General features: G+C 42.8%; 1 protein-coding gene and 1 pseudogene across 2 annotated transcripts; both read left to right on the top strand.

Moving 5' to 3' along the window:
* The first annotated feature begins 3,534 nt into the window (after positions 1 to 3,534).
* On the top strand, positions 3,535 to 13,101 carry LOC123119208 (uncharacterized). Of its 2 annotated transcripts, none has more exons than XM_044538920.1 (19): positions 3,535 to 3,641; positions 4,022 to 4,174; positions 4,280 to 4,364; positions 5,311 to 5,413; positions 5,495 to 5,579; positions 5,999 to 6,079; positions 6,162 to 6,191; positions 6,274 to 6,377; positions 7,365 to 7,470; positions 8,625 to 9,049; positions 9,263 to 9,344; positions 9,511 to 9,687; positions 9,758 to 9,811; positions 10,614 to 10,706; positions 10,804 to 10,869; positions 10,978 to 11,024; positions 11,154 to 11,825; positions 11,976 to 12,479; positions 12,699 to 13,101. In XM_044538920.1, the coding sequence occupies exons 2-18, from the start codon at positions 4,058 to 4,060 to the stop codon at positions 12,364 to 12,366; spliced, it is 2,718 nt and encodes a 905-aa protein (XP_044394855.1). In that variant the 5' UTR covers positions 3,535 to 3,641; positions 4,022 to 4,057; the 3' UTR covers positions 12,367 to 12,479; positions 12,699 to 13,101. The 2 variants fall into 2 exon arrangements, with proteins under 2 accessions (XP_044394855.1, XP_044394854.1); XM_044538919.1 differs by having other exon boundaries at positions 10,804 to 10,880; positions 10,962 to 11,024.
* Positions 12,458 to 15,202, top strand: part of LOC123120163 (LRR receptor-like serine/threonine-protein kinase GSO1) — a 66,487-nt pseudogene continuing 63,742 nt past the window's right edge.

The raw sequence follows: 15,202 nt of genomic DNA, 5'->3' as shown, positions 1-15,202 counted from the left end.
TAAGAGAGGTTGGCGTCGAGAACAAGTCAGGGGGCCCCACAGGGAGTCCACGAGGCAGGGGGCGCGCCCCAGGGGGGTGGGCGCGCCCTCCACCCTCATGGGGCCCATGGGACTCCCCTCCGGTAACTCTTGGTTCCAGTATTTTTATATTTTCCAGAAAAATTCTCCGTTGATTTTCATCGCATTCCGAGAACTTTTATTTCTGCACAAAAATAACACCATGGTAGTTCTGCTGAAAACAACGTCAGTTCGGGTTGGTTCTAATCAAATCATACCAAAATCATATAAAACTATTGTAAACATGGCATGAATACTTCATAAATTATAGATACATTGGAGGCGTATCAGAACCACCAGAAGAAAAAAAACTGCCTTTTTAACGTCCTATTCATATTGCACTTACCCAAGAAGCGATTTCCCGGAAGGAAGAAAATGTGAAGACAAATATCGGTCCTTGGGATACTTGCGCTTCTTCACAAACACATGAATAGGGCCCTTGGTTAGTGTAGCGAAGGGCCGGAGGTGATGAATAGTGGCATGTCACTCCATGACACGTGTTAGAATAAATCTGAGGCACTCCGTCGATCATCCGAGGACCAAGAAATCACACGAGCACGACACCGAGATTTGTTAACGAGGTTCACCAATATGGCTACATGCCCGGGGACTGACTATGGGTGCTCCTCCCCATGACACCGCTACAATACCGCACCCGGTCGCCCTGTACGCCGGCAGATGCCGTTGGCTTCCCCTACGTTCCGGTGCTATTATGTTGGCATAGGTTACATCGTGTGTCTACCCTCGCTATATATGAGAGGCATAGGATACAAGTGTCCTACTAGGACACGACTCCATATCCTATGTAATAAACATAATACAAGTACAAGTCCAACTGTGACCTACGTTGTACACAATATTCGACACAACTCTAACAAACTCCACCTTGGCGAATATTCTCCATCATCATGAATTCGTCAATGCGTCAAACTTCCATGTACACTGGACTTGAGCTTATCCCGTGAGCACCACTGCTACTCCAAAGACTCCATATTTGTAGTCCCTTCTTTTCTTGACCACAGTCAACACTCGAGCAAAATTAAGTTCCTTGTTACTCTAGTTTGTGCTCCCAACTTCCAGAGCATCCGTCCAACGCAATCACACACTGATCACTGACCTGCGTGAAAATGAACAACTCACATATTGGGTGTCACACATAAGAGTTACCTGAACTCAACATCACCGCTCCTTCTTGACTGTCTGTCTGAAACTTGAAAGAATTTCACCATTGCTTGTAGTCATCCCGAGTCAAATTCGCAGTTGTCTCACCACATGTATGACCACCAGAGCCCTGGCCCGTCTCCATGTACCCGTGTATACCAGCACCAAGTGAAGTCCTCTAGACTCCATCTCCACCTTCAACATGACTCCATGGTAGATGATCAGTCCACCCTCGCGCCCCGTCGACTTCAAGCTCCGTGTGTACACCACCTTGAATCAATCTCGCGCCATAGTCTTGTCGAAGTCACACAAGCCCTCAGGCCTGCGCACCATGTGTTTCCACGCCCAAAAGTCGGTCACCAGCAGCATCACGCTCCTATGTCGCTGTCATCAATCTCACCACCGTCTTCTGTACCAACCGACATCCAAGTCGATCCGTCAGACTAGCTTGTCCGACCAAGCTGATCTTATTCGGCTGCACGACACACTCAAGGCTCCCAAATCATGTTCGGCGAATTTTCATCCATCACATTATAATTCCATCTTAACTGACATGACTTCCTGCAATACCTTCAAGCATCCTTATTGTACCAACTGAACTTTTCACGATGCAATAGTATACGAAACAAACCGTTGTCACCCCCCAGTACTAATAGCAATTTAACCAAACAGTTATGGCCTTCACGTGGTGTAGCTCCAAGACTCAACTTCCAATGCTAGTTAGTAGTATTTGCTTTGTCCTGCCTCTGCCTTCCAACGGACGTATACATCAATCAATGGATTTTTCTTCCTTCCGCCGAATTGATCTACCGCCTCTGTCCGTGTCGCACTCCTCTTTTTTTTGTCCAAAACAAATCTCAGTCTGTACGCAGCTCACACGTCAATCAACATCTCCAGCGAACCAGCGACAGTGCCCGTCGCCAGTGCCCGGCAGCGCACCATGGGCCTTGCAGCCGTCCTCCGTGTGCCCTCAGATGGGCCTCTCGCCATGGGCCACTAGACGCCAGGGATCACAACACGTACCCGCGCCGCCGCCTGACGCTCACCCGATCGATCGGGTGATCGACCGCCACACGTCCTTGCAACGCATATGCACTCTTCCGCTGTCCGACGCCTGTTGCAACTCCTGGATTCCGCTGTTCTTGCCGTCGATTGCATTTGCGGACGAACTCGCTACCAGTTCATCCACACCGATGCCTTCAATCATAACCTCCAGATCAACAATCATGGCCTCCAAATAACCTAACTTTGATACCACTTGAATGAATAAATCTGAGGTACTCCGTCGATCATCCGAGGACCAAGCAATCACACGAGCACGACACCGAAATTTGTTAACGAGGTTCACCGATACGGCTACATCCCCGGGGCCTGACTATGGGCGCTCCTTCCCATGACACCGCTACAATACCACACCATGTCGCCCTGGACGCCGGCACATGCCTCGGCTTCCCCTGCGTTCCGGTGCATTATGTTGGCATAGGTTACATCGTATGTCTACCCTCACTATATACGAGAGGCCTACGATACAAGTGTCCTACTAGGACATGACTCCATATCCTATGTAAACACAATACAACTACAAGTCCAACTGTAACCTACGTTATACACAATATTCTACACAACTCGAACAACACGTAGTACAATATTTGAAGAATGTCGAGAGGTGAATCATTATTTTGGCAAGGTCATATTTGAGTAAAGGTAAACATGAATTAAACGCATTTGCGCATGAGCTAGCTCCAATGGGCAAGGACAATCCAGGAGAGTTGTGGCTGCATGTTCCCCATGATTCGATTTTTAGTTTTCTGACAAAAATCGATCTTCTATTTTGCCCTTTTTTTTACACCAATATTCTATTTTGCCTTAGTTGATGGTGTAACTATTGCATTAGTTTTTTTTTGAAATAACTATTCTTTAATTAAGTTGATAAAGTTAACCGATGCAATATCGTTTTGAGTCCCTGGGTGAACAGGAATATGAGGAAAAATATCTAAAAATGAAATATAGTAAGTATGTTCATTCTCCAACATTACATGCAAATTTTTCGTGAGAAAGCAACACATATTGTGATCTTTTGGGAGAATATAACAAAATCTATTATATGAAAAGTAACTTTTCCAGAGCAATTTTTTTCTTGTCCAGATCACAATGTGTGTTCTGTCCACACGAATTTTTTCATGTTTGTTAAAGGCATCGACATGTTTACCTTTTTTGAGAAAACAGATATTCCGCAAAAAAAAAGACATTTCGACTATTTTTTCTTTTTCTGGTTTTACTGTTCACTTGAGAGGGCTCTGCTAAGAATTTTCCAACAGATTGATGGCCTTTTCGTAAAAACAAAACCTTCCCCCAAATCCCTCTCCCTCGGCGGCGTCATATCGAGCAGCGGCGGCGGCGGCGACGGTGACGGCGGCTCGTAGGTCAGTGCCTCCTCTCATCTATCTCCCCGGGATGCCTTGCCCTCTCTCTCTCTCTCTCTCTCTCTCTCTCTCTCTCTCTCTCTCTCTCTCTCTCTCTCTGCGCGAGCGGCGGCGGAGGCGGCACCGGAGGACGAGGGGCGGCGGGGGCCTAGAACGGAGACCGGTCGTGCAGCGCCGCCCAGCCCGCCGCTCGCACGCGCAACCTAGCGCCACAGCCGTTACTTCGCTCCAACATTTTTCTGACCTCTGACTGATGCGACTCTGTAATGGACACTGTGTCCCAAGCTCAACTTTTTTTTAGCTTACGATGAACATGAAATCAGCTCCAGGTGATTCTGGACTATATGAATGCGATTCATCATATGGCACACGTTTTGCAGGGTTTGATGCTCTGAGGTTTCTCCGGCATCGGCGCCATGGCTCCGCATTACCAGGCCACCACCCTGATTGCCTCCCCGTCCTATCCAGATGCCATCACCTGGTCAAGTGACAACTTGGTGGCCGTTGCCTCTGGCCACATCGTCACTATCCTGGTATGAGCAATTCCAGCACCTCATTGTGCTGCACTCACTTCCACTTGGGCATTATGATAGATTGTCTGTTGGATTGACCTTGCATTCATTATGTTTTCCTTGTAGAACCCAGCAGCACTTGATGGGCCTCGCGGACTTGTTGTGCTTCGCCCCAGGGATCCTTTTCCCATTGGAGTGGTTAGCAGGGAAGGTAGGTCCTATGTTGAATGTGTGTTGTACATGTTAGAAGAGTACTCATGCAGTTTGATAGGCACAACGGGGTGAAATGATTATTTCATCCTGAGAGTCTTTTGATTATGGTTGGATTGTCAGTATAATAATGCTTGTGAGAATTCAAGACTTGTAGTGTTAGTTTGGACACATCGTAAGCAATTTGACGTTTTGAAACGAGGAATTTAGTGAGCGCTTTTGTTGAGATCGTCGAGGGCCAACTGCCCAACTCCAAAGGATGATGGTGATGATAAATATACCGACCTGTTTCAATCTGTCGGAAATATTGAAGATTGTTCAGTTGTTCTGTAGTAAGAATTTGTTAACATTGATATTAGAGTGAGAATAGGATATGCTAGTATCGAAAATCCATTCTGCACCCGAGTTCATCTGCACCCGCGCCGACGAAGAAAATCAAAACAAATACTAGAAAAATTCAAAAAATTCCAAATAAAATTTGTGTGGTAGACAATTTGATGCGTGAGGCCTGCTCCAAATTTTGAGTCATTTGGACATATGAGCAGCTCTCAGCAAAAAAGACAAATTGGGGGTCTGTAAAAATGTTTACTGTTCATGTACTGTTTTGGCCCGATTTGTCTTTTTTGCTGAGAGCTGCTCATATGTCCAAATGACTTTAAATTTGGAGCGGGCCTCACGCATCAAATTGTCTACCACACAAATTTTGTTTGGATTTTTTTGAATTTGTTTTGAATTTTTTATGAATTTTTTTCTAACCGGGTGCAGATGAGCCTGGGCACCAAAACGCCCTACTCATGCTAGTATGCTGTTCTAATGAAGTGAAAATACCACTTGTTTGGGACGGACTACAGTGAAAGTATCTGGATGACATTTAAGAAGTCGGCTACTTCACGACAATTGAAAAACAGTAATTTTTGTTTCATTTGAAATCTTCTCAACATTTGCAGATCTCTTTGAACCAAGTTTAGTGCCAACATCCTTAGCGCGTGATACTGAACCATGTGCACGGTCAGTTTCATGGTCTCAACAAGGATTTGCTCCTAATTCTGGGTAATTTCTGTTGACTGATATATTAGATTCATTTATTCATCTTTTCGCCTAATATTTTTGTTTAATGGATCATTATTTCAGTTGTTTGTTGGCTGTCTGTACTGTTGATGGTCACGTGAATCTTTACCGTCCGCCAGTTTCTGAATTTTGTGATGACTGGGTTAAGGTAAACCTGTTTGGCTAAAGTAGTTCATATCAAGACATCTGGAATTAGAATCTGTACCCACTATATTTCTCATTTTCCTGTATACTTGGGAGTTGGGACTAAAGTTTGCATGATCCTTATGCATATGGACCCTATAATTTATTTATATCAATAGCTCACCATTAACAGTTTCACCTAGTTTGCAGTCAAGTTTTTATATGTTAATACCTTTTTTTCACCTGTTACAAACAAGAAACTTGTACATTACAATTTGGGTCATAGTATCTTTCATTTTTATTAATCTCCCACAAGTTTGTTCTTGCCAAAGTTAATATTTCCTGTTCTCATTTCAATTTTATTTTCTTCTGTCATTGTGGAGTTATCACTTTGTCTAGGCCACATCTACAATTATGCTCATCAACTCCTAATTGGTTGGTTAGGTTGCTGATATATCTCAATTGTTGTTTAACTATTACCAAAATATAAACTTCGGAGAGGATGATGGTCCATCATTTCCTCAGGTATGCTCCCTTCCACCCGAGCACTGAGGTTTCCCTGATTATTGTAGAATTTTGTTGTTGACAGTTTTCTCTCATACATTAGGAAAAGGCAAATATTGACCACGCTCCTCAGGTATGCTCCCTTCCACTTGAACACTGATTTGTTTTCTTGATTATCATAGAATATCGTCATGATTTTTTCCTCCATATATTAGGAAAAGTTAAATAACAAGCACACACTGGACACAGGATATGCTGGTGAATTGCAAGAACCTCTTTCTCTCAGGGGTCCTGGACGGAGAAAAAGGAAGCCAGTAAGGTGAATGGTACTGTCTGTTAAATCATCAAAGCTTTACAATTTTCACTGAAAAACATAACCAAGTTTTGAAATAACAAGATAATCCAAAGGGGTTAGTTCAAGAAAAATGATAAGATTGATTCACATGCCTTAGTGGCCTGGTGACGAGAAAGTAGTTTGTGTGAAAAGATTTTCATGCCAGTACAGTTCTAGATCATATTAACAGCGACTCTAGAGAAATATGGGTTTAGAAGTTTGCTCTGGGCCTCACACTTTCAACACTTGTTTTCTGGGAGACAGATTGTACCTTTATTGCATTTGCCATTTTCTCTGTGAGTGAAGTCCAATGCTTAGTGCGCAATGATGGCCTCCAATCATAAGAAGTTAGTAGATTGCAGTAACAGAGCACCACTAGTTTGCACAGGCCTTATATCTAAGGAGCTCGAAAAGGAATGACCACGCCACAGTATCTAAGGCTTTAGCTATGTCGAGCTTCAGCAATAAGCATTGGCATCTCTTTTGGTAGAATTGAAGAGCAGCATTCAAAGTTTTGGCCATGTTTACAAAGCGCCTAAAGCTGGCTCATTATATAAAGGAATGTATGTCACTTTGTGTGGTTATAAATCTACACTGCAATGGGAAAGCTATGCACGCTTTTCTGTTGTAGTATTGATAGTTAATCTGAGAAATAAGGTAAGCCAAGCTAAGGGTGCACGACATTGCTAAAAATCTATTCATCTTAGCTATTATCTAGTGCCAACTGTTGATATATCATCCTCATCTACCACACATAAATAAGGTACATAGGGGTGTTCGGTTTCAACTTTCAAACCCATCATGCCACATTTCTACTAGCATATGTTTTGGTCTTTAACTGATTTATTTTATTTTCATTTGAAATGCCAACACTTGTTGGTGGCCTTCTAGCATTCTTATATTGTGCCTGAACAACCATTCAAAATAATTTTGTGCCTGAATTTATTTGAAGTGGATTTTGACTGATTGTAGAGTTGAAGGCTATGTTTATGATGATGATGATGGAGATGATACTTCAAAGGATGCAGACTTCTCTCTGAATCCATGCCCTACATCAACAAAGATACCTATGAAAAAGGTAGTTTTTACATGTTTGATATCTAGACTTATGTTCAGTTTAACTCGATTTATTTGAGAAATTTGACAAACTGACACAGTTTTTCTTTGACTTTTCAAAGGCACATGTTCCATTGTCTTTGCCAAAATGACACATATTTGGATGACAAGTAGACAAAATGACACAGTTTATGTTTTTCTTCTTCTCTTTTTTGTGTTTTTAGGGCCACATGTCAGACTTTGTTAGATGAATATGCCCTCTGGTCTAACTCCCTGTGCGGATCAAATCGATCAGAACCGGTTTTAGAAGCAATCGGATTGATCAAAATCGATCGACTCCTCTCCTCGCCTTTCCCCGGCCACCCCTCACCTTGTTCCTCCCCTCGCCCCTGCCTCGCCGCGTCCCTCCCTCTAGCTTGCCGCCGTCCCTCCTCTGTCTGTCTCAGCTGGTGGTACCTGGAACTAGGCCATGCGGTGGCTGCCCCGGAGCAGGCGAGGCTTGGGTGCTGTGGTGGACAGGGAGCAGCCGACAGGCGAGGGGCGTGCTGAGGTGCCCCTCCCAGCTGTCTGTTTCTGTGTGTGCTGAGGACGGCGCTGACTTTTAGGTTCTGCCAACTTGTGCATTGGTGGTGCAACTGGCCCCAGCCAGGCGTTGCTTGCTCTACTCACTGGAAGTAATTGTAGGCTGTTGGTGTTTGGCTGTTGCTCTATCTGTAGCAGCGAGCATAGCAGCTGCTTGCTGCCTGTTGTCTTTTGGATTTAATCAATATTTTGGCAATGTAATTAATTGTATAGTTTGCCGTTCATGAGATGAGTGATGTCAAGGTAAAGCCCAGCAGCGCGACGCCTCTCTGGTCTTTCTTCTCTCCAGGTTACACGTACCGGCTCTAATCGATCGATCGGTATTTTTTAGATCGACATGGGAGCAGGCTACAGCAAAAATACCAGGAACATTTTCGTCCTAAAAACTCTGACATGTGACCTGAGAATGAAAAAGAGAAACACTGTCATTTTGTCTAACTGTCATCCAAATATGTGCCATTCTGGCAAGGACAATGAAAGGTGTGCTTCTAGAGCAAAGACATAGGAAAAGTGTGTCATTTTGTCAGTTCTTCTTATTTTTGCTTTTATCTGATTCTGGATTCTGGATTAACTTTGGCCCAATTGTGATTCCAGATTGACATGCCTGTGCATGAAATGGCTGTCGTAATTGCGCAAGCTGGCTCACAAAATACCAAAGAAGCATTCTCTTGCAATGGAGAAAACAAACTTCTTCCTCTGATCACAGCAAAACAATATTCTCGTCGCAATGCACTTTTGTCTTCTCTTGTAGTTGCATGGTCACCAGTTTTGCCATCACACAACACCATTTCTCATTGGTGCATTCTTGCTGTGGGCTCAAAGTCTGGGGATGTTTCATTTTGGAAAATATATAAGCCTGGGCACTACACAGTAGATGTTTGCACTGTTACCAAAGATCCAATATTCGTTGGGGTTCTTCAAGCTCATAATTCATCAGTTTGTGCCATGAGCTGGGAAGTTTCATGTTCAAGATCTTCAAAGTCTTCATTGCTTTTAGCAACTGGATGCTCGGATGGAAGGCAAGCACATTTATACTTATTCTTTGTAAATGTTGCAACCTTATTGTTTGTCTTTAAATGGTTTCATTGAGCTTGATTCATGACATGTGGAAAAGGGTACCTATGTTTAATTAATTAGAAATAAGATATTTTGTGTTATTTCGCAAGAAGTCCTGGATGCTAGATCAGCAATAGAACCCGCGCGATCAATGATTTTCCATGAACTTTTTTCAGTGTGAAGATATGGTCAGGTGATATCGAAGGATTGAATCAATGTACAGATGCGAAAGAAGTGTCATTTTCGTCAGTTGCAGAGGTACATATTAAGCAACATCTTTGTACCTGTGTTTATTTGATGCATATAGGTGAATATTCGAGACTAATTGATGTAACATCCAATGAATATAGGCATGCTTGTCTTTAGCTTTATTGCTGTGGCTGCTCTAATTATATACTCAATTCTGAAATGTTCCTCTCTTCAGGTGACCACTAATTCATCAGCTCCTGTCTCATCAATTTCATTGTCCACACCAGCTCAGCCTCGACGTGAGGTTAATTTGGCAGTTGGAAGAGTATCTGGATCACTGGAAACATGCATATTGGACCTGTGCAGCAACAAAGTTGAGAATAGCAGTGAATGTCATGCACATGATCGAGTGGTAAAATTTCATTGTAATCGAATGTCTTCTCTCTCCAATAAAATTCAACTAATTGTCAACATTACTATAGGTGACAGGTTTATCATGGGGTTTAGATGGCCACTGTTTATACAGCTGCAGTCAGGTGCATTAACTTGTCGCAACTCTGTGATTATTCCTTCTGATTGTGGTAGGGTAAAAAAAATCATGAAATTGTGTCCTCCTAACAAATTTTGTTACTATGGTAGTATGGGCAGTATGTGCTTATTTGGTTGTTAAAGTTACTGAAACGCTCCAAATATGCTAGAATTAACAACATGATCATTACTAATATTGCGAGATGGATACTGATGTCAACTGACAACCAATACCATGTGAACATCCCATGTCAATGCCATCATATGACATGTTGTTATGGCATGTTATGTCGTAATATCGGTATTCTCTGGGTGTATTACGGTCCAATGAAACTCATTGGAGTGGTTGGGGGTTTAGTTCAAGTAACTGAAACTTTGAGGACATGAGTGAGAAGGTAAACGGAGTGCCGGATCTATGTTGAAGGTTATCCCAAGCTAAAAGGCAAGTTAACCACTTGACCTAGTTATGGATAATTAGTCAATGACCGCTGTCTTAGTCCCTTGACATATGTTGTATTAGTACTGTTGGCTATGTACTAGTACTACTGTGCTTATCCGGATACCTTTTTGGTACTGTTATCCAAGCATTGTTGCAAACTTGTAGTAACTGCTAAAAATTTACGAGTCCCTTTTGATGCCTTCTGTATTTGATGGAGTTACTTTAGTTTTTCACAAATATGCTTCTAATAATAACTTCCATGTCCATGTTCTTTTCTTGCACCTGAATTGTATTATACTGCACAGTATTATTTTGTGTCATCCTAAACTTTGTTTTTCATGCTGATTCTGCAAATTTTCCATCTTTATCAGGATAATTCTGCACGCTGTTGGATCTTTGAAAAAAATCAACTTGAAGAAGTTCCCGTGCACACAAATTTCCCAGAGCTAAAGGAATCAATAGACGTAAAACTGAGACTCCTTGACTCCTTGTTGACCTTCGCCTTTTTCCTGAATGTGTGAGCTTGTATCATACTAACTGACATCTCAAATGTTCATGCAGCTCTCAGTGGTATCTCATCAATGCTTTGGTCTTACACTTGGACCTGGAGAAGTAATGATTGCTGTGGTATGCTGTAGGTTGTTCCTTAATCTGACATATGTTGCTCAACTGCGACTTTTGCACTTGAGCTTGTGTACATAAGCTACACCAATTGATAGATATTGTCTCTTTCAGGTCCGCAGCTTGGATCCAAATATGCTAGATCAGATGTATCAAGCCAGGTATTATTTGTGAGCTTAGTATAGGAAGTACTGGAGTCTTGTAATAGAAATCTTCATGTATTGACTGCTTTGAGATAAAAGTCCATCATCAATTCATCATGGTAACATTTTGGTGAACAAAAACAACAGGACACAAAAGGCAGTGGTTGAGTTCATTTGGATTGGTGGTCAGTTCCTTGGCATCCCACTAAACAAGGACATTTATATCTCCAACAAACAATCTGCAAAGTCATCCGAGACTAACTTCTTATGGTGGGGTTCCAACATTCTTTGGTCATTGAAGAATTATGAAAAATGTGAAACCGGACTTGTCTTATGGGACGTCATAGCTGCTTTACAAGTGCTCATGAAATCCGCACCAGCATTTCTGGAGACACTAATGCATAAATGGGTCACAGATTTGTTTTCAGATGATCAGCAACGTGTTTCTATCGATGCACTGTGTCAGTGTAGAAAGGACATGATGTCCAATGTCAGCTCGCGGAAGCTACACCTGCTGAATATCATTTGTAGGAAAGTAATGCTTCGTGATCCTGCTGGAGAAAATGGTAATAGCACGTCAACTGATTTGTGGAGCAGTCTTCTGTTGAGCAGCGAAAGAGAGCTACGAGAGAGACTTGTGGCTTTCACTTTTGCTGCTGTCTTGAATCGAAAGTCATATTTTCTCAAGGGCACATGTGCTGAAAACATGTGGTTCCCTGTTGGCGTTGCCCAGATGCGTTCTTGGGTGTCTATGAACAGTGGAGGAGTACATAATCAGCTCAGGTCTCTCAGTTCGACAATTAAACGTCTTGGAAGCAGGTATTCAGTTTTTGCTAGATTTATTGTTCATCTACTCTAAGCTGATTTCATTACTTCAAGGACCTAAAGTAATCTATTGGTTTTGTCAGTTCATTGAACTGTAAAATTGGGCATTCAGTATATCTGTTTTAAATTGTTTCTCTGTTGCAGGATCAACTCTGTGTGTGAATACTCAGCTAAAGAAACCTGTGCCTATTGCTCCGCACCGGTTCACTTCGAGTCACCTGACATAGCCTTGTGTGGAAGTGTCGATCCTACTATTGTTCCCACCGAAAGGCACAAGCTGTCAAGATGTGCGGCATCGATGCGCTTATGCTCTGTTCTGGAACCAACCTGGTACTGTGTATGTTGTGGAGGAATGGTTGATAAGCTTGTGCCCGAGACCTATTTCACCATGAAGACATCTCCCTTGTTGAATGCTGCCGATCCAGATGTTGAATCGTCACTTTATTCAGCACCTGCTGTTCCTCGTTGCCCCTTCTGCGGCATACTGCTGCAGAGGTTGATGCCAGAGTTCCTGCTCTCCGTCTCCCCGGTATAGAAGCTAGTGGGACTTTTTTGCTCAAGTGCACGTCATCTCTTTTTGCATTATTGTGCGTTTGTTCTTTATTCCTAGAGGCTGGCAAAAAAGGATGGAAAGCAACGTCATCCTGTGTAAGTCCTGAATTTCTTTTATCTATATGTTACTTTGAATTATTGAGCTCCAAACACCTCTTTAACACATGATTAGGAAGTTTCTACGGAATATGGCCAGGAACAATATGAGCTTTATCTTCCATACAGCATGCACATTATATTACTCTACTTTTTAATAGGCCTATTATTAAGCTTTTGGTTGATTGTGCCACTGAGTTTCTTATAATGGTATTTCAGCGACAGCATGATTGTTCTTGGGGAGATGCTTGTTTTGAATATTATGTTGGTCAGCGCCTGCAGTGGCATCTGTAGCTTCGGTAGAGATCGAGGAAGAGCCAGATAGTCTAAAGGCAAAAGGGAATGGTTCAATAGGAGACAGCGGTGCACAATCTTCATGTCCCATGTTGGAACGTGACCCATAGTTGCAGTGTTAGACAAGAGGCCTGGCTCGTCATCATGTTGTACATATTAATGTTTGCTCTTTTTTTTTTTCCTTTTGTCGACGGTTCAAATGGCTTCTAGGACTCGTAACTGGTCAAGTGTTTTAGCATATGATGTTCACAAGATTGCTTTCCTTTGCTGAGCCGTGGACAAAAGAGTTCATGTCTCGATTTATAAGATTTTATAGGGTTTTCATGTCTCGATTTATATGATTTGTCATTTTAGCTTTTGGTGAGGCTGTGCTTCAGGTTGTTGGTTACTTATATATAATCGTCAAGCAGCAAGTGAATTTGGCAAAAATTGGCGGATAGGCTGCTAGCGAGGGACTGGCCTCACTCTGCTCGCTGCATGCTGTGCGTCCAAGTTGCCGAGACGGCGGCCCATCTCATGATTCTTTTGGTAAGGAGATTTGGCATAGCTTCTCCAGAACCGAGGAGAAGGCGTCCAACTTTGCCTTGAGTACCACTTCCTTCTCGAATTGGTGGCCCAAGTCTCTGGTAGGATACAGGACCCAGGGAAGCAGGTGACAACGGCACCATATGTGGCATGGAACCTTTGGAAGGAACGCAATCGCCGTACTTTTGAGGGGGAGAGATGCTCCTCGGAAACAGTTGCGGCCATGGCAAGAGATGAGATTTCGCTGTTTTGGGAGGCTATCAATTGAGGCCTGCCCATCTGTGTTTTATTCTATTCTTCTTATTTTGCCGAGTCTTTTCCTATTGTGCTTCAGTTTGAGTTTTGTGTGCTTTACCTGAATCCTGTGGTTCAGCGGGCATTGTTTTGTACTGATGTTTGGGGCTTTGGTCCCTACCCCTCCGCCTTTTTTTTATGAAAATTGGCAGTGCTCCTGCTGTTGCCCGTCAAATTTTTTGGCAAAAATAGTATGTAGTATAACATATATACCGAGGTGAGGCTGGGGCTGTGGATCAGGTTTGTTCGATTTTGGAGGATCATAATCCACCATCTGCCGGGAGTACTATCTTATTTTGTGCTACTTATGCTGGAATGTTTAAAGCCTGCTCCAGTAATTGAATAGTGACTTTGACAGTGCAGGCAGGCAAGTAATCTAGATCTAGCGACTGGTGCTCCTAACACCTAGTGTCTGGCCACTGAATTGTATGAACCCTGAAGGACTTTGACCGTAGGCCCTATTGTATGGCCAATAACATCTCTAGATTACTGCCGGTTGAGTGGTGTCAGTTGCAGCAACAGAACATGCCATGTCATGAAGCTCCGTCTACGCAATACAAGTCTGTGAACCGACGGGTGCACTGATGCTAATTCATTGTTCGGCGAGACAAGTCCCTCTCTGCTTTCCTTGAAGCATCTTGGCATGAACTGCTTGCTAGGGCCAAACATCCATATTCCTCTGTTCTTGGGCTCCTTGGAATACATCTCTCGAGTATAGCTGACCGGCCTCGTACCTTGAATATCGTTCCATCTCTAGTCTTGCTGAATGTTCACTTGATACTACACAATCGCTTCCTCTTTTTTTTTTTTGATGCGAATGCATCGCTTCCCTTCCTTAACCTCAGGAAACTTGAGAAGCTTGATCTGTCCTTGAATTATTTAGACCACTCAATTGCGTCAAGTTGGTTTTGGAAAGTGATGAGCCTCAAATAACTCGGTCGTGGTGGGAACCAGTTATTTGGAGAATTTTCGGACGCACTAGGAAACATGACGTCACTCAGGGTACTTGATTTGTCAAGCAACAATCTGAATAAAACTGGAAACCTTCAAAATCTTCTTCAAAATGATTTCAAAATCTTGACGTCACTCAAGCAAATCCTCGACCTCTCTGCAAATGTTATGAATGAAGATACAGTGTTGATGGAGGGGTTGCTGCACTGCGCACATGAAAAGTTGCTGGAGCTGCATTTCATGGAAAATGATTTCATCGGGATCCTGCCAAATTTTATAGGGGAATTCAGTACCTTGAGCATGCTTGACATGCCCAGAAACAATCTTGTTGGACTTATCCGAAAAAGGCTTCCGCCCCGCTTTACTAATAAAGCCACAACCATGGAGATACAAACACACACACACACACCCTGCTGGGGATATCAGCCAGGGTTTATGAATTTGGTGTGTTTAGAGGACAAGCATGCAGTTGCATAACCTCCTGCTATGGAGTATTATTTATGAGATGATCTCTTAGCACAATATGTCTCACCACGTTTTTAGGAATTGCTAGTTAAGGCTAAGGCTAAGAGATAACCTATTATAGACATTCTTTTATTACCATCTCTATAAATTACATGCAAGTCTTAAGGTAACATTGTCTTATCAACCACTGTACA

This window comes from Triticum aestivum, chromosome 5D, assembly GCF_018294505.1.
Source record: "Triticum aestivum cultivar Chinese Spring chromosome 5D, IWGSC CS RefSeq v2.1, whole genome shotgun sequence".
Taxonomy (NCBI): Eukaryota; Viridiplantae; Streptophyta; class Magnoliopsida; order Poales; family Poaceae; genus Triticum; species Triticum aestivum.
The sequence above is the reverse complement of the archived record's forward strand: the minus strand, read 5'-3'. Positions and strand labels throughout refer to the sequence as shown.

Excerpts from the sequence above, each read along its gene's own strand:
- LOC123119208 (XM_044538919.1), top strand. The coding sequence starts at position 4,058 with ATGGCTCCGCATTACCAGGCCACCACCCTGATTGCCTCCCCGTCCTAT. Across the intron at positions 6,080-6,161 it reads ATGGTCCATCATTTCCTCAG|GAAAAGGCAAATATTGACCA; the intron begins GTATGCTCCCTT and ends CTCATACATTAG. Across the intron at positions 9,050-9,262 it reads ACTGGATGCTCGGATGGAAG|TGTGAAGATATGGTCAGGTG; the intron begins GCAAGCACATTT and ends AACTTTTTTCAG.